General features: G+C 36.0%; 3 protein-coding genes across 3 annotated transcripts; 2 read left to right on the top strand and 1 right to left on the bottom strand.

The window, feature by feature from the left end:
- Positions 1-7,187: 7,187 nt before the first annotated feature.
- Positions 7,188-18,014, top strand: LOC116292203 (uncharacterized). Its single transcript, XM_089029369.1, has 5 exons — positions 7,188-7,290; positions 14,405-14,528; positions 15,947-16,173; positions 17,281-17,386; positions 17,675-18,014. The coding sequence occupies exons 1-5, from the start codon at positions 7,227-7,229 to the stop codon at positions 18,012-18,014; spliced, it is 861 nt and encodes a 286-aa protein (XP_088885495.1). The 5' UTR covers positions 7,188-7,226.
- Positions 7,456-9,244, top strand: LOC148911411 (uncharacterized). Its single transcript, XM_089029747.1, has 2 exons — positions 7,456-7,925; positions 8,220-9,244. Exons 1-2 carry the CDS (start codon positions 7,714-7,716, stop codon positions 8,635-8,637), a joined length of 630 nt encoding a protein of 209 aa, XP_088885873.1. The 5' UTR covers positions 7,456-7,713; the 3' UTR covers positions 8,638-9,244.
- LOC148911410 (uncharacterized) lies at positions 8,815-12,345 on the bottom strand. The gene is made up of 2 exons (XM_089029735.1): positions 11,762-12,345; positions 8,815-11,412 (listed from the first exon to the last, which is right to left on the bottom strand). Exons 1-2 carry the CDS (start codon positions 12,092-12,094, stop codon positions 9,520-9,522), a joined length of 2,226 nt encoding a protein of 741 aa, XP_088885861.1. The 5' UTR covers positions 12,095-12,345; the 3' UTR covers positions 8,815-9,519.
- Positions 18,015-18,121: the final 107 nt, after the last annotated feature.

Raw genomic sequence — 18,121 nt, 5'->3', positions numbered from 1 at the left:
AAAGTTGGTCCGCCATTGCTATGAGCAGCATTGGTCAGTGGCGTTGCATTTTGATTTATTTGTGACGTCATACGCGCCACTGGTAACGCTTTTTTCCCACACTGACTCTATATTATTCACACTGACTCTATATCATTCACACTGACTCTATATTATTCTCTGTATTGTGGTACGTTGTTTATACCAATTCTTCGGAAATGTCTGTTGAATGAATTTGGTTGCAATTGCACATTGAGAGAAGCCGCGAATTTTGAAGCGTGGCGCATATGACGTCACTTTCTTTGAATCACTAGTTAGTTACCAGGAACGCAATCGCTTAAGGATACACGGAACACAATCGGGTCGGGGTTTTTGAACGCTCATAGCGCGTTTAGTTTATATAAATTTCCCCATAAAGTATGCATTTTCTAACAGCTTAAAGCTCAAATATTGCATATTCGATTTTACTTTTGGACAAAAATAATTCATTTTGGATAAATTGGGCATTGATTGCAAACGCTATGGTTCGACGCGAGATGTTTGTTCTCCCTCTGGTTAGCGTAAATGGATCAATTTTTTCCCCATCTTATTACACGTATGTTGTTCTACCACAGTGTGTCTGCGTTTTTTCTTTTAGCGCTTCTTTAATCTTTTATTAAATTCCAAAGTTATGACTACATGTTTTTAAGGGCATTCTTGAGAAAATGGCAAATATCTGACAAAAGAAAAGGAAAATGAAAAAACGCAGACACATTTTAAAACTCGAGCATAGTAGGAATCCACATGCCAAGTTTCACGGTAATTGATCAAAAACCGAGGGAGAATAAACCTTCTGAAAATGTGTACTTTACCAAAAACTACTTTTGAGAAAAACACAAGTTTAGTTTAATGGGATTATAAGTTTATTTACTCAATGTTGACAAGCTTCTGCACAATACGCCAATGAGCGTAAAGTATATTAACTTAATTTGTATATAAAATTAAAGATTTTGCTTTTATATTTGATATAGCATGGTTTCAAAAAAAAGTTTTTTTTGACGAAAATTGTGTTCCGTGTATCCTTAATGGCGGACTCAAAGTGCCAAAATCCACCAGTTAAATACAACATCTTTCCGGTCTCGTATCGAAATAGAATTTAGACACTAAACTAAAGTACATGTATAGTTTTTTATGGCATAATTTCCAGGGATGGTGTAATTTTCGTAAGACTAGCACTTTAAGGCTAATTCTTTCATATTGTCTTTAGTAATAAAGTATCTTGGTCTCATAAAATTATACTCACAACTATTTTTGTATATTTGGAGAAAATGAGCATTTATTTTATCATTAAAACGCTTTTGACATCTTGAAAAGCGTGTTGAAGCGTGCGCATGAGTAAACGTTTGTTCCTAGTTTAACCCTTTCACTTGCGAGCGCGCATTGTTGAAGTTGTTCTTGCAATTGTTCATTGTTTTTTCGACGCTATTTACACAATATATAGATATGATTATATAAAGGAATAACAAATACATACGCAGCTCAAACTTAAGAGCACAAAATCATTGACAATATGAATACTTTGATTTTTATGAGAACTGCAAAGGAAGCCTCTCGAAGGTCGCTCATTCTGGATATGTGTAAGGCAGGGTTGATGCTTGCAGTAAGACGCCAAAGAGTTCCTGTAGTATACATTATAGCCAAGATATTTTGGTTAATCTTGTATGCCAGACAATAGCACCATAGAACCAAGACAGGCGTCGCAAAGATGACAAAGACTACTTCGATCAAAATCAAAGTCCATACACTTCTTTTGTATTTACTCAAGTCAAGAGTCCGCGTAGTATTTTCCGTTGGGAGATTTTTGTCATCTAGAGGGTGCTGGCATCCTACTTCAGTAATGTGATCTCTTAACTCTTTTAGCGCAAATGCGTAGCAGAAAAATATAGTCAGAGAACAAATTGTCGCACCTACTACAACGGGAATAGCTTTATACTTAAACTCAAAGGTAGAATTGGCAATGATAGGAAATATAGAAGCGAAAGCCCATATCGCTATTACTACAATTTGGACACGGTACATAGTTACTGTGGTTTTATAACGCATTTTCAAGTGAATAGCCAAGAAACGATCTATACTGAGTGCAGCAGAACTCATCGTCGATACAGCAGAATGAAAAAAAGATATTGAGGTAGTGATGATCAAAAGATAACAATGGTTGAAGACGAATCCAGTTTGGAATTGGAATATCAGGAATGTTGCACAGAGAGGTTGAACGGTAAGACCTAGAGTCAAGTCCGAGAATGCCTGAGATAGTACAAAGCAAAAGGATGGTGTCCTGAGACGTGGAGTGCTGATTATGGCACTGATCAAAAGAGCATTACCAAAGATGGCGGTAAGCGAAGTTATACATTCGATCACGGCTTCCACCATGTATAAACAAAAGAAACGCTCAACTGGATCAAAACCGTTAGTGCCTAGGATGTGTTCCCAACAGCCGTCTTGTGCTGTTGTCTCATTTATAGTAGGTTTTACGCGTAACGATGAGGCATTGGATAGGTTCATGCTTGGTTTGAGTTTAACACTGAAATATTAATGAAATATAATTGAAAATATCATATATTTTTTAAACTCAGAAACTAAATATGGAATAAGATTCATGGTAAATGGCAGACACGCCATAGTAATTGCTATAGCTTTACTTCTTTTGTCGTTCGCAGCAAAATTTGGCAGATATTTAGCAGAGTAACGTAACTATCTCGACTCCGAAATCAAGAAAAAAGAGAAAGAGGAAAACAAGCTATAAAAGAAAAGACAAAAGAGAGAAGATAAGTAAAAAAAGTAGAAGATGATAGGAAAGAAAAGGAAAGGAAAGAAGAGGAAAGGAAAGGAAAGGAAAGGAAAGGAAAGGAAAGGAAAGGAAAGAAAGCGGTTTCTCAAGATCTCGGAGTTAAAGTTAATATTTATCTTTTTAGGGTTTTTATCTAAAAAAAAGAAAAGAAAAGAAGAAAAAAAAAAAAAAAAAACAATTTGTTTTCTAACTGAATTACTCTTTTTATCTAAAGCGGGTTCTACGTATGCATGTGTTTTGATCTAGAAAAACTTCACACATATCGAGAATTTGGTTTATTTTTTTCTACTTACCTTCTTTTCGTGAGCTTAAGAAGTCTCTTTCAGTACTGGCTACGCGCTACGCGGAATGACTTCAACAGAGCTTCCCCACAACAGCTGTTTCGCAGATGACGAAGAAGATCAGCTCTCTAATTAAAAGAAAACCTTAAATTAATTTAACTTGGTCAGTTATTACGAAAACTTTAATTTATCAGAAGCACAAGTCATTTATAACTGTCAACTGTCTTTATTTTAAAAAATTAAATTTTGGTCGGAAACTGAGCGGTGTCAATGCCAATACGCATGCAAGCGTCAATGTCTGTAACGGTCGAGAGTCCTCGGACAGTTGAAAAAAGAGTCTTTGTAAGAAAAAAAAAAAAGGTTTGTAGGCGCCCAGGACTTAAAGTTCTATTTTCAAAACTTTCTCAAAACAAAGGTTATGTATTTAGGCAAAGTATGAGCAATTTCGATTTTTTTCCAACTGTCCGAGGATCCCGGATACTGTACTCGACCGTTACAGACATTGACTCTTAAATCCTAGGACCGGCCGTCAGATGTGAATCGAATTAGAGTGCCTTTATTGGTTCTCTCCTATGCTTCGAGGGTTTTCTTCTCTGGGGTGCTTCGTTACCATTTAAACCAATCCATCCAGTTAGAAATTTGTTTAGTAATAATACAAAAAATATCGGGAAGTGTTGCCTTCCAACAAATTTTACACGCGTGTGCCGGGAGAACCAAAAAGAGCGGGAATTTGATTCCCTCAATTTGAAGGTCGAGTCTTACAACGGGACTTTCCAACCGGACTTTCCGGTTTTTTTCAGTTAAATGGAAAGCTGTTTTTTCACCCTCCTTAAAAATAAACTTAAAAAAAAAAAACATTTTAATTTGATTTTTCGGGCCTTCAACCTGAGTCGGCGCTGAAAAACTCTTTCAAATCTTTGTTCATACTTTGAAATCAAACATTTGTCATTAATCTCATTTGTTTAGGGTAATATTACAGAGGTTATAGTATATTTGGCGTATTATGGTCATGATGATCTATAGTGATCTTGGCCGAGTTTCTTTATTTTGCTCAAATGCTAGGCTTTTAGATTGATTATAGTTGATTGCCATTTAGTTTTTTTTGTTTTTGTTTTTGTTTTTTTTAATTAAGACTTTTAATTTTCACATCATAAATGTTTAAATGTATTTCTATCTTTACCAATACAAAAATGGCGGATATTTTTCACAAGGACAGTGACAAGGACAAGGATTGAACCACTTCAAGAATGTCTCGGTTGACCTACTGGAAAAAGAATATGACTTACAAATGCACCATTTTATTAAAAACCTTAATTAGACTACCATTATATAGAATTGGACCAAAGAATGTTATGACGTCTTACCCTCTATTTTCAATCGCCTTAGAGCATAATATCTCGAATACCGTCATTACTAAAGTTCTAGAAAAAGTTCTCTTTCTTCCTTAATCTATTGACCTTTTTTGTAATTAAAACAAAGTTTTAAGAAAGAAAACATGTTCATTCTAAACTATATATTTTTTACCACATAAAATAATTGGGGGGAAATGTATTCTGTATTATAGAATGGGCTATTGGCCACTTTAGAACGAGCAATAGACTGAGACGAGTTTTGAATTTTAATCTTTCTTTTTTTAATTGATTTGAAAAAACATCCCAAGATTAGTATATCTGGCAAATTTGAACATGAGTGTCGAAAATTTGCTCAAAAATTTGCTCAAAAATTTGCTCAAAGATTCGCTCAAAAATTTGCTCAAAAATGACCCTATAGTCAAAATGAAGGTGCATTGATTGAATCATGACGACTTTTCATTCGAGACATGTTTCTTCAGTAATATCTGATATTATTTGTTACGAGTAAAATTAAAGTGCTCCTAAAGACTGAGACACTTTTTTTTGTATTTGATTTTATATGAAGTGAATAGTTGAAGGGTAAAATGTTTTTTCGTTTAAAGTTGCGTTTTCAAGTTATGAAGGTTCAAACTTTTCACTGTGACGTCATACCAGTCTCTATTGATACACATGGCCTACGCAGTGTTTATTTTGAATTTGGTGAATCATAAAGACTTGTGTTTAGTATTACAGGTTAAACAAATACGAAAAATACACCAAAATTTCCCGGTGTAGCTCTGTGTGACTTCACAGTCAAATTACTAACCTTTATAACTTAAAGACACACTCTCAAATGAAGAATGATTTTAGCATTTAACTATTCAATTCATGTAGAATCAAAACTGTATTGTATCAGGGGTTACGTAAAGTTCAGTAAACTTGTTGACAAAGAAGCATTGAGAACAATTTTCGCATTCCATACCATGCAACATTTCGAGAAAGTTCTTTTATTCAGTGCGAATTGTTTGTTTTGTTTTGTTGTTTTGTTCATTCATTGATATTCTCTTGACTTTGTTTATTTCTTGTTATTAATGAAAAAATATAAACAAAATAAAATATAACCAAAATAAAAAATAATGAAATAATAAAATAAATAAATAAACAATGAGTTATTCGCACTTCAGTGATGCTAGAAGGCATACCTTTTTTATTCTTTTATTTATTATTTATTTATGTATTTATTACCACATATATAATTCTTACTTGAAAACAACACATAACAATTAAAAAAAAAAAAAAGAAAAAACAAAAACCAAGGGGAAAAAAGATTATTTTTTTCTTTACAGAGGGTCGTCTAATTTACAATGCTAATTTATTTATTTATTTATTCATTCATTCATTCATTCATTCATTCATTCATTCATTCATTCATTCATTCATTCATTCATTCATTCATTCATTCATTCATTCATTCATTCATTTATTTATTTATTTATTTATTTATTTATTTATTTATTTATTCATTTATTTATTTATTTAAACTATATTTTAGATATCACTATTTCATCCGTTTGTTATTCCAATCTTATTTTCAAAATCACCCTAATCTTTTCATATTTTTTTGGATGCACTAATAATTCGACCTTATTTCAGCTACTTCATATTCTAACTTTTCATCAGTAATATCTTAAACTTGTTTGAAAATCACTTAACACAGAAGGCATACTATATATCCCTTAAAATCTTTGTAAGAAATCACTTACAGACCTACCATATATCCATGAAAAAGTTAACTTACGAGAATGTAATTAAAAATTAGTTCAAAGTTCTGTAGGTCTACGGTCTACGAAGGTCTACAGTCTACTGAGCGGCACTACGGTCTACTGTGGTCTACTGAACTTACTAGTTTGTTCAAATAGTTTTTCCGAGGATATACAGTATGCACTCTGGACGGTACGAAGACCTACAAAACGTCCCACTTATTAATTTTGTTAGTTAAATTTTTCACAGTTATATGGTATGCAGAAAATTATAATAAATTAACTGCTCAGAAATCCGAGAAAGTTCTTTTTTAAACTTTGTTTACTTCTTGTTAATGGCTTAAAGGAAAAATATAAATACTTAAGAATAAAACAATAAAGTTATTAGCACTCTATTAAACTTTTGATATACCCAAGATATGGCAATGACCGAAAAAAAAACATTCGAGAAAGTTCTTTCTTGGCACCTTTGGCAGTTAGACCCGACAGAGTGTTGATCAATTTTAAATGAACTTTCTTCCCCTAGCTTTTGAGATTCAAAGAAAGCAAATTATTATCGTTTGAAAATAAATAGTAAACAGTAAATAAAGACCAATGGTTTTCGAGAAAATTCGGTTCATATATTCGTTTGAACTATGCTTTTTTAATAACCTCTGATTAAATTGCTATAATTACATGTCAGTCATTTGCTATTAAAAATATGCCAAAAGAATATTATTTATACCAAGTTAGTTGTTTGAAAAATAAGAGCTAGAAATTTATGATATAATTTTACTGAGCTTTTGACGAGCTGAAGTATAAAAAAGTTTTTTTTTTTTTTGTTGACTCGTTTTAATCTTATTCAGTTTAAGAAATGATTAAGTTTCAAACCTGATTAAGTAGTTATAATAATATCTTATTGCTTCAATGAACCCAAAAATTAATGCAACGGGACATCACGTCAAGAGGTCAAGTTCCAACGATGCGAAATGCTGATGAAAAATACTTGACCATACTTCACTTCGATCGTAAAAATAAATAGTTTGATGCAAGATTTTTTTCTGTCAACATGTGGTGCGCAAAAGCTGTTGGTGTCGCGTTCCTTATCATACTTTGTTCAACGTTTTGGAAAGGTAGGATTTTTATCTATGAATGACATTCTAATTTTTTTCAGTGATCAACACTTTTGCACTGTTCGCACGTATACCTAACCTATTTTGTCGGTAAAGTGTTTTAAAGGGCAACTTACCCCCCAAAATGACCCATTTTTAAGAGAAAGTACATCAAATGAGAAACACAAAAATTCAATTTTTAGAGGGGATAGAGCATCCGTGTTCCTAAAAAAATAATTTCAAAACATCGCATATATCGCTCTGGTGGCCGCCATCTTGCACTTTTATCGCGGGCTCAGAAAAACAGGTAATGACGTCACAACGTCATAAGAGTTCACGGCGTCAAGTTGTTTACGAGCGTTTGGTTGACTTCTTCCCCTGTTTCTGAGACGTTTTACTCAATATTTTACGAACGAAATACGGCCTGGTCATTCAATTAAAGGCATGTCAGAGTCTAATTCTTTTTCCGAAGACTCGGACAGCTCGAGAGACGATTTTGCTCAAGAATTTTTAGAAACGGACGAGTTTGTTTTACGGCCATATCAGTTCGAACCAGAAATAGAAATCTCCTCAGATGAAGAGTTCAGAGAAGGATCTGACAGTGACATTATTGAAGACGATGAACAAGAGAACAATCGACTAACAAATTCAGATTGGTAAGTTTTACTTCTTTCTTATCACGATAAAACTCAACTACGTATCCATTTTTTACAGTCGTGTTTACCACTTTCTTGCACTGTATATTTATGCATTTTAATCTGCCTCACGACCTTTGCAACCAAAAGCAAAACCAACTGTCACAATTAAACATCGCTTGGTTGTCAATAAGTTATATACTGTAGGACACAGATTCAGGGATATAGTTGTGTCACAATTTGTGTATATACTCTCACTTGGGACAATCATTGATAGTGTTCAAAAATACTAAGGATTGTTTTATTTGTTAATAGGTGTACCTGTGGTAGCTGCCAAATTATGGATACAATAGCTGAATGCATTTGTTGCCAAGAAATCCAAAAAGTAGTTGCAACATGCCAGTCTGTTGTTGAAGATGGAGATGCTGATGAACCACCACCATGCATTACTCAACATCCTGGATTCTTACCTGTTTGTGGCAATAAGTATGTTCTTCGAACCGCATGGGCTCAGTACAAAAAGCAATACAGAGATGCTTATGAGGGCCCAGAGCAGAAGCAGTACAGACACATTGCATATAGACAACTAGCAAGATGGTGCTGGGGAGTTCTTGGAAAGGAAGTTCGGGTTGTTCTGCCCTCTTGTGCTGTCATGTGCATCAGAGCACACTTCCCTCCTCCTGGACTAGAGGAGGACTTTCAGTTTGAGGGTTTTCATTATGCAGATGATTAGCTTGATATAATGTTGCATGGAGTGAATATATACATTTTATTTATTCCTTACTTCAGTTACTATACAGAGTGGATTTTTTTCTATCAGGAAAAATTCCTGGAATTGCAATTTTTTGGCATATTTAATTGCAAGATAATTGAAAACAAAAACATAGACTAGAAAAAGCTGAGACCAATATGCATAAGAATCATGTATTCATTTAGGATGCAGTACACGGAAAGGTGTGTTATATAAATTTCTTTTTTATATAAAAAGCTTTTTGTTGGTACAAACATTTTTTGAATGTTTTACATATTTTATTATTAAAAACACACTAAACAAAATACCCAGCTGAATAGTGAACCTAGTGTACAAAGCACTAGTGAACACGATCACTAGCCAACCAAGCAAAATTTGCAGTTATACGAGTCCTGGCAGCAAAAAAGTTAAATATGCTGAAGCAAATGTCACCATTCAATTGGATATTTTTCTTTAATATATTCATACTGGGGGAGACTCCCATATATAAGGTAGTGTAGATAGGTAAAGAAAAGACCTCTTTTTTACAGTCAATTCTTACCTAAATGGAAATAATATTTTAATAAAATTTTCATTTGAACATCTAAAAGGTACTGCATACTTATCTGCCCGTTTCATCAGGTCCCCTTGTCATTTTTAAAAATTACATATTTTGTATATAGCATTTATACTTGGGTCTGTCGTGTACCTTTCCATATCTGGGAGCTTTTTTCATTAAGGGATATCTTTTACCAGTATTTTACACGACTGTCCAAAGATAGCCTGCAAAGCAGAGGGGGATTGGGACTTGAGGGAGGGGAAGAAGGACCAAACAGTGGAGGGTCATATGACCTGCAGGTACACAAAGGCTAATTCTAATTTAGATTATCTTGAAAACCTGGACCGGTGTTTCTGAATCAATTCCTGGAGGTCAACTTCTGAGCCATCACACAATCCCAGCACTTTCTTTTGAAGCTCAGGAAGGAAAGAATAACTTTTCTTTTCCAACACAGGCTTAACTACCCAACGCTTGTGCATTTTTGGGAAACATGGGCGGTATCTTGCCTCTCCCATCCTCGTCCCCGGCTTTTGAATCACAGCTTGGTTCCTTCCTGTGTTGTGGTTGTTGTCAATGGCTGCCAGTTGTGTTCTAGCAACCATACCCTTGTAGGAGAAGTGCTCTCTCTTTGGGCAGTACTTCAGGATCATGGAGTGGTATACTTCAAGCCCACCTGTGTGACAGAAGTCAGTGAGCTTTGCCAAGTCCTTCAGCAGTTTTGGTTGAAGGACCACTTCTTCAAGGGCTACATGAGCTGCAGATCCTGGTTTTAGCCAGCACTTTTTACGAGCTTCTCTCCGGGTTAGTCGAGGATGGTCACATTTTTTGAAGATCTCTGCATCTCTCCAAGAATGCTTGTTTGTCACATGATGCAAGATAGAGACCCACTTCTCTCTCAACAGCTGCACACTACCATTGCATGTTGCTGCACACCACCACAGATGGTTTGAGACCGACTGGATCCAATGTGAAAGGTCAGCACTTTTTTTCAACTTGGCCTTCTTGTTGAGTTTCTTCACAACAGATTTTGACAAATGCCATACGTCATATTGGTGTTTGATGTGGCTGTAATCTTTTTCCATGGTGCTAGTGATTGAGGTATGTCTGTCAGTAGTTATCCTCTTGATGTTAATATCGTCCTCATCCTCAAGACTACCAAGACTCCTAATGAAACCTTCTTTCTCCATAGCATTTGAAGATGTTGTTTCTGTGACCTGAACCACAGAGAAGGAAACTATCTTCCCTGAGTCATTGTCCATAAATGTGTATGTACCATACTTGGCATTATGGCCAGGGCTGTCACACCGTCCATCCCCATTCAAGTATACAAGAGGCTTACTTGACAGTTCTTGTAAAACGGCTCTTCTTTCTCTTTCCCAGGTATCATTTATTACAGGAAATAGATACCTATTCTGATTTTGGTAAAAAACTTTTTCACTGATAAATCGTAACCCAAGACATGAGGCAAAGTTTTGGATTCTTGTAAAAGTGTTACCAGTGAACAAAATAGATGAGCAGATTAGAAGGTTTCCTACCGGTGCACGATTGATGAGAGGCTGGGAATTCCACAAGCAGTTGTGACCTTTCATACATATGGTTTTAACCGTTACCATGCTTCCTGTGCAGGTAATGTTGGTGTCAGTTACGATGGAACCACAGTTGATACAAAACCTGAACAGTTCACCTAGGCATGCTGCAAATACCAAATACTTTGGCTCTTTGATGTAGGTGTCAAAGTGATACTCAGGTTCAGACTCTTTGTCTGTTGAAGAATTTGTTTCTTGTGATGAGATAATGTATTCATCCTCTTCATCACTTGAAAAAAGATTCACTTCTTCATCTGACAAAGGAAAAGACCCACAGGACTTTGCAGATTTCTGTGGTGATACATCATTCTTGCAAGACTTTTGTGGTGACACACTCATGGGTACAGAGGGAGCAGTATAGCTGTATGGATGGTCATGCAGGATACTGTTCAATTGCTCAAATGTTGAATTTCCTTCTACTTGAATGCAGGCATCAGAAGTCTCAACACTAACATCCACATTTTCTGTTTGGGTTGAGGTGCTTTTTCGTATTGAAAGCTTTTCATCCAGACAGCACTGGACTCCAAAGTCCCTTTTGTTGGAAGGTGTTTCATCGAAGGAAACCTCCATATCAGATTCTTCAACCATTTCATCAAGTGCATGTGTAGTTGGAGTCAGTAGGTTATCCAATGTCTTATGGGGAAAAAGAAGTAAACATAATCATTTATAGAACAAATACAAATAACAATGAATGGCAGTTACTGGGGTTCTCACTGATTTCGATAGTTGAGACGACACTCAAGCTTTAATTGTTTATAGGACTTTCATTGACTCCATATGAAAGAGCGTATAACTTATTCATCCGCAATTCATCATAACTAAACCCGCAGCGGTAAACTTAGTATTAAGAATTTAATGCATTGGTTTGGTTTGAGCACAGTCACAGACCAGTCACGAAATAGCTCTAATATATATGTAAGACTTACATATTACACTGACAATCTAGCAGTGCACGTGCGAACACAAACTACAAATCACCTACCTCTTTTTGTCGTTGTCGTCTTATACGGTTTTCTGTCGTAGCTCTTCTTTTACTAGGGATGGTTGAAAAGTTAAAAATACTTGGAATTGCATCAGCCTTTAACCTTCTTTTTCTTTTTTCGCCTATTAGTTGCTCCATAAGGTCGGATTCGAAGCAACCATACTCGAAGTGCTCGCTACATACATAGCAATTCTTCAATGGCGGCAGATTTGCTCGTCTTAGACGAGAAATCCAAGCTTTCTGAATTTGTAAATCTTTAGGAATCTTGTGATAGCTAACATCTTTTGTTTTTGTCGAATAGTTAGTGCATTCAGGCACGCAACAATTAACCATTTTGTCGAAAAAGCCACTTCAAACTCTCATGCTTACAGAAAAACTCTACATATCCAAACACACGTTGACGTTGTGACGTCACACCTGAATGCGGTAATTTATCGCGGGCTCAAAGATGGCGGCCACCAGAGCGATATATGCGATGTTTTGAAATTATTTTTTTAGGAACACGGATGCTCTATCCCCTCTAAAAATTAAATTTTTGTGTTTCTCAATTGATGTACTTTCTCTTAAAAATGGGTCATTTTGGGGGGTAAGTTGCCCTTTAAAGAGAAAACTTTACAAAAATTCCTAAAGAACATTTGGTCTTCATGAAAAGTAGTTTCATCCTCTTTAATTTTTTAAAAATAATTTTCCCAAAAAAATTGACTTCTACGTTATATAAACTAAATTGAGTAAAAAGATTTTCGGCTTTGCCTCGAGTTTTATATATCGTATGCAACACGGACTCGAATATTGTATGATTGCTTAATAAACGCCTAGGTTAGTTCCTTTTTGTGTTTCACTAAAATTTGCAATAGAAAAGTGGCTTTGCCCAAGCAAATCCACTATCCATTACAAATGACACGAAGCGAATAATCTTGCATCACAATTAACATAGCAGAACCAAAGAGCGTGGAGAATCGAAGCTATTTATTATCAAATTTTCTAGAGTTAAAAAGTTTCGTAAGAGTTGTTTTCTGTCTCAGATTTTGCCTTTTGTTTCGTTTCGCACATGCCAAAAAGGCTTATATAATTTTTACGTTAGAGTGCTCACACTAAATCCGTGAAACAAATACTAATTTTTAGCACTAAATAGTGATAATTAAACAATAGAAAACAAAGGATTCTGTATGAAATAGTACTAATTAGTACTATTTAATGTTCACGGTTTTAGTGCGTGCACTCTAATAGTAAGAATAAATATCTCTCTAAGAAACGCAATTCTTTCGACAATACCCTGGCATTCTTCGGTTGTTTTGATCACTCATTGTTCTAGAAAATTCTTTTTTCAGTAGAAAACATCGTATTGACGCAAAAGGCCGCTAACTCACCTCCGAATACATAATTATTCTATTTAGGGAAAGTTCATTTAATATGTCGAGGGGGAGGAGACGAATATTTCTCCTCAAAACCTTAATTTTTTAACGGCCCCCCTTTAGGATTTAACTTAATAGACCCTTTTCCAAATTACCGCTGTGTTTCTTGATTACAGACTCATTTACTCAGGCTTAGCCTCGAATCAGTGTCTAAATATTCACGAATACCAACGGTAAAGTAAAGAATGCACAAGTTCAACAATACGAACACTGGCTTTGAAACTCGACGGACCTTGACTGGAACACGTGAATATTCTTCGCAAAATCGAGGCTAACCCTGAGTAAATGAGTCTGTAATCAAGAAACACAGCGGTAATTTGGAACTCGAAAAGGGTTTGTTTTGGAAGTCCCCCAAAACATATGAGCATTTTCAAATTCAAATTGAGCGCCTCCTTATATCCATGACAAATTTTTAGGGCCTCTCCCTTTCATGTTCCAAAAATGTTAGGTGCCCCTCCCCCCCCCCCCCCCCCCCCCCCCTTCGTCCCGCATATTAAAGTGCTTGTAAGCCTTTATACAATATTTTCAGAATTGATTCTTCAAATACTGAATAGTTGGTTGATTTGAATGTCGGGTCTTCGAGATACGAAGGTTTATATTTTCCAATATGTTAATGACTTTGACGTAACATAAGGGATTCGTGTTATTTTGTGGCAACTTTTAATATTGAACGCTGGACATTTTTTGAAAACAAATTTGTAAGAACCTTTAGGTGAGTCACGAGTAAAAGGGTGATGTTTTTAAAATACTGTATTCCAGAACAAGTGCAGTGTTGTATATTAAATGATCCCTTATGTTACGTCATAGTCATTAACATATTGGGAATATAAACCCTTCGTATCTTAAAGACCCGACATTCAAATGACGAAATATTTTCACAATCAACTATCCACTACCTAAAGAATGAATTCTGAAAATATTGTGCAAAGGTTTATAAGCACTTTAAATTAAATTTCCCCTAGAATTGTTTTTAACTGACATAGGGCACACGAAGCCGTAAAACCATGAAATAAAATCAAAATCGATACTAACAAATAGTGAATGTGTTTTAGTCGCTTTAAATAAACAACAAAATTAATTGATATGAGGAAAGGATATTAATGGACGGAAGAACAGACGGACGAAAATTTAAAATTCCTTCAATCAAATTTGAAACGAAAATTTAAAATCCATCCAATACAACTATCTTTGCATGCGCCACTAACATTACTTATTGTTCTTGACATCGCAGGCTCTGACGCATGCGCTGTGAACATCTCAGTAACAGGAGCACCTCGGATTTCCGTCAGTGAGCAACAAAGTTATGTGCAGATTACGCTGACCAGTGACAACGCAACGTCTGCAGTTACAGTGACGTAAGTCTATAAAAGTACATGCGTCAAGAGTTCTGCGCTACTGCTCTAAGCGCTATTGCTCTAAGCGCTACTGCTCTAAGCGCTACTGCTCTAAGCGCATGCTCACTGGATCAAAAAGTGGGACCATGCATGGGTTGTGAAAATTTGTTCTCTCCCTTGCCACGAAGGTTTTCTCCGGGTTCTCCTGTTTCCTCCCTCCGTAAAAATCAACTTGTGAGTTGACTGTTGTATGTTGTAAATGTAAAACGTAATGGAAGTGAGTGTGGAGGGAACTTCTTGGAAGAGCCCAGTACGGGGAGTGGTGGTTGTAAAATATACGGTTTTTAAGCACACTTTTCATTAAATCTTCAAGAGAAAGTAGCGTTAAGCATATTCCAAATCAAATATACCAAAATATAGCCATTTAAAAAAAAATCCATGATCTCAATTTTTGACCCGCCCTTGAGCACGCGCTAAAAGCAGTAGCTTCTGCACTGGCATCTTTACACCGCCATGATAATGGTATTTTGTGGCACTCTCAGCCACAATCAAAAATCCGTTTTTGTTGAGATTAGTTATCATTTCCTCCTTCAATACATACCTCTGTTTCTGATGATCGACTAAAAGGTCCAGGTTTAACTTCATTTATAAGTTAGCTATTCATGCCGCAGATGGCTAACAATCCTTATTCATAGCTTCCATTGTCTGTAAGCTGTATTTCATCATTGCTTTATTTTTTATTTTATGTTAACTCCTAATTTTTCTATAAACGCTTTCACATGACGTCGCAGCTCTGTTGTCAGACATGACGTTACAGCCACCATATTGGTGTACCTTTGACAATAACTTTGTCATTAGTTTCTTTTGTTAGGTACACCAATATGGTTACCATCTCTGTTGTCATACATGACGTTCCAGCCACCATACTAGTGTACATTTAACAATAACTTTGTCCTTAGTTTCTTTTGTTAGGTACACCAATATGGTTACCATCTCTGTTGTCAGACATGACGTTACAGCCACCATACTAGTGTACATTTGACAATAACTTTGTCATTAGTTTCTTTTGTTAGGTACACCAATATGGTTGCCATCTCTGTTGTCAGACATGACGTCTCCACCGCCATATTGGTGTACCTTTGACAATAACTTTGTCATTAGCTTCTTTCGTTAGGTACACCAATATGGCTGTCATTTCTAGTGTCATTTAACTCTCTAGGGACTGAGAGAAAACGCTCTATTGCTGGATTTCACTTGACTCGTGTGCACCACGGATTATCAGCTGAATCGCGAGTTTTTAGTACAAGTCTTTCTCGCTGATAGCACATGGTAGTCCATTTGACCACCATTTGGATCAGATATAATTAGATTCAAAGATTTGTATCAGCTGATCTGAAACCAATGTACTTATGTATGAAACAAAATTTTATCATTTTCAGGGCATATCCCCACGCAGTAACGGCTACCAATGGCAGTGACGTGAAACTATCAAACACATCTATCAAATTTTCCGCTGGTCAAACTTCAGTGTCCACGAACATTACCATCGTATCTGACCAGTCTCTGGAGAATACTGAAACTTTCTACATCCAGTTTGTATCCACAGACCCAGAAGTTTGCATTTTGAACAACAATATCACTGTACGAATAACAAATGACGACAAAGGTATATTTTTGTGCATCATCAATGTGGGGTGTCTTGCTTTTTGTTCCTATACAGACGAGTACGTACAGGTGTGCAAGCTTAACGTTTAACCAATCTATCCGGTTGGAAATTCATTTGCTAATTCTCTACTTTCACATCCCCATAATACTTTGCTTCTTTTGGGGGTTAACCAGAGGGTAAAAACCCACTTATTTTGCTGAAGGCTGATCAGACAATGTTGACAATACCTTGTTTGGTATTCAAAAATAAAATGAAGAAATAAAAAACAGAAAAAGATAGAAGCTTGAAGACGTTTAAGCTAAATTTTAACCCTTTTTTCGTAAGTAAATACATTTTCTGTAAGACCAAAACTCTTGATGATCTGTACACGCAAAAATAAAAGCAGGTATAATATAAATTCAATTAAGAAACCTTTCAATTTGGGACAGTTTTTTGATTGGTTACCCCCCAAAACGCAAGGCATTATGGGGATGTGAAAGTAGAGAATGGCAAGAAAAGAGCGGGAAACTTCGACTTCCGACAAATTGCACACGCGTCTACCATAAGAACAGTGGGAAATTTTGTCTTCTCACAACATGGTACACGCGTCTACCGTGACAACAGAAAAGAGCGGGAAGAGTGTATTACATTATTTGAAAACCGAGTTTCCGTAACATTCCAATCGGAATGGCACATGTCATTTTTTTTTTTTTTTTTTTTTTTTTTTTCAACCGAAAATTCCCTTTTTTCCGGGTAACTGATAAGCACCCCAGGGCTCTCAAAGTATAGTCAATTATGATTAATTAATTATAACTGGCGAGTAAAACCCCAACAGAAATCAGATACCCAGCTAGACTAGAGAAGCCTGAAAATCGGAAACTACCATATTGTCCTCATTTGCATTCAGTTTGAACATGGATTTTCTCGATCAAACTCACTTCAATCTCAAAAACTAGTAGAAAATTACATTACGCTCCTAGACATTTGATAACTAAGTTACAATATACGCGTCCGATTACAGTTTAGTCGCCCCCGCCTCGCCATTGTTGCCCACACGGATCGGCCGCTCATATTATATATCAGTGTTACTTATATTTAAAACTCGTAGCTTTTTTATTGCCGTTGCAGTGACTGTTGGATTCAGTGATACACTTATTTCCGTAAGAGAAGATAATGCACATATTCCAATCAAATTGACTCTAACGGGTCAATCAGCCATTCCTGTTACTGTAGGGTAAGCAAAAATGAAAAAAAAAACAAAACAAAAAACAAAAAAACACACACAAAACTGACGGACGGACGGACGGACGGACGGACGGACGGATGGATGGAAGGAAGGAAGGAAGGAAGGAAGGAAGGAAGGAAGGAAGGAAGGAAGGAAGGAAGGAAGGAAGGAAGGAAGGAGGGAAGGAAGGAAGGGAGGAAGGAAGGAAGGAAGGAAGGAAGGAAGGACGGACGGACGGACGGACGAACGATTGATTGAATGAAAGTAAATTAACTGCATGCGTTTCTTTTCATTAAGATACATGACGACTGATATTGGAAATGCAACCAGTAATGTTGACTACAACCGTTCGATTGCAGTGCCCTCCTGGTCCACCTTTTCAGCTGGAGTGAAAAATGGTTCCGAAAATGTTGTAGGATTACTAATAAACGATCTGGTGACGGAAAGCACAGAATGCTTTGAAGTAAAACTGACGACGTCTCAGCCTGATGTGGTTTTGTCACCAGAAAAGACAATGGTGTGTATTACTAACGATGATAAAGGTAAGAATGGATTGTACTTACTGTGCGGACACACTAGCTGGGACCACTTGAATAAAGCTGACCAATCAGATAACAGTAAGTTAGACCGAAATTGAACTGATAACAGCGTTAGTCAATCAGATTATCATAATCTCACGTTCTTATTATATCAATGTGCTATCTGATTGGATGATTAGAAATATTGAACTTAATGTCACAATAT

This window comes from Actinia tenebrosa, unplaced genomic scaffold, assembly GCF_029948245.1.
Source record: "Actinia tenebrosa isolate PJP-AT-01 unplaced genomic scaffold, QUT_ActTen_1.0 PGA_scaffold14__42_contigs__length_11649687, whole genome shotgun sequence".
Classification (NCBI taxonomy): Eukaryota; Metazoa; Cnidaria; class Anthozoa; order Actiniaria; family Actiniidae; genus Actinia; species Actinia tenebrosa.
This window is presented reverse-complemented; position numbering and strand designations above follow the sequence as displayed.

Coding starts and splice junctions, on each gene's coding strand:
- LOC116292203 (XM_089029369.1), top strand. CDS start 7,227: ATGTGGTGCGCAAAAGCTGTTGGTGTCGCGTTCCTTATCATACTTTGT. Junction 7,291..14,404: donor TTGTTCAACGTTTTGGAAAG/GTAGGATTTTTA, acceptor TTGACATCGCAG/GCTCTGACGCATGCGCTGTG. Junction 14,529..15,946: donor ACGTCTGCAGTTACAGTGAC/GTAAGTCTATAA, acceptor TATCATTTTCAG/GGCATATCCCCACGCAGTAA.
- LOC148911411 (XM_089029747.1), top strand. CDS start 7,714: ATGTCAGAGTCTAATTCTTTTTCCGAAGACTCGGACAGCTCGAGAGAC. Junction 7,926..8,219: donor CGACTAACAAATTCAGATTG/GTAAGTTTTACT, acceptor ATTTGTTAATAG/GTGTACCTGTGGTAGCTGCC.
- LOC148911410 (XM_089029735.1), bottom strand. CDS start 12,094: ATGGTTAATTGTTGCGTGCCTGAATGCACTAACTATTCGACAAAAACA. Junction 11,413..11,761: donor GACGACAACGACAAAAAGAG/GTAGGTGATTTG, acceptor TTTCCCCATAAG/ACATTGGATAACCTACTGAC.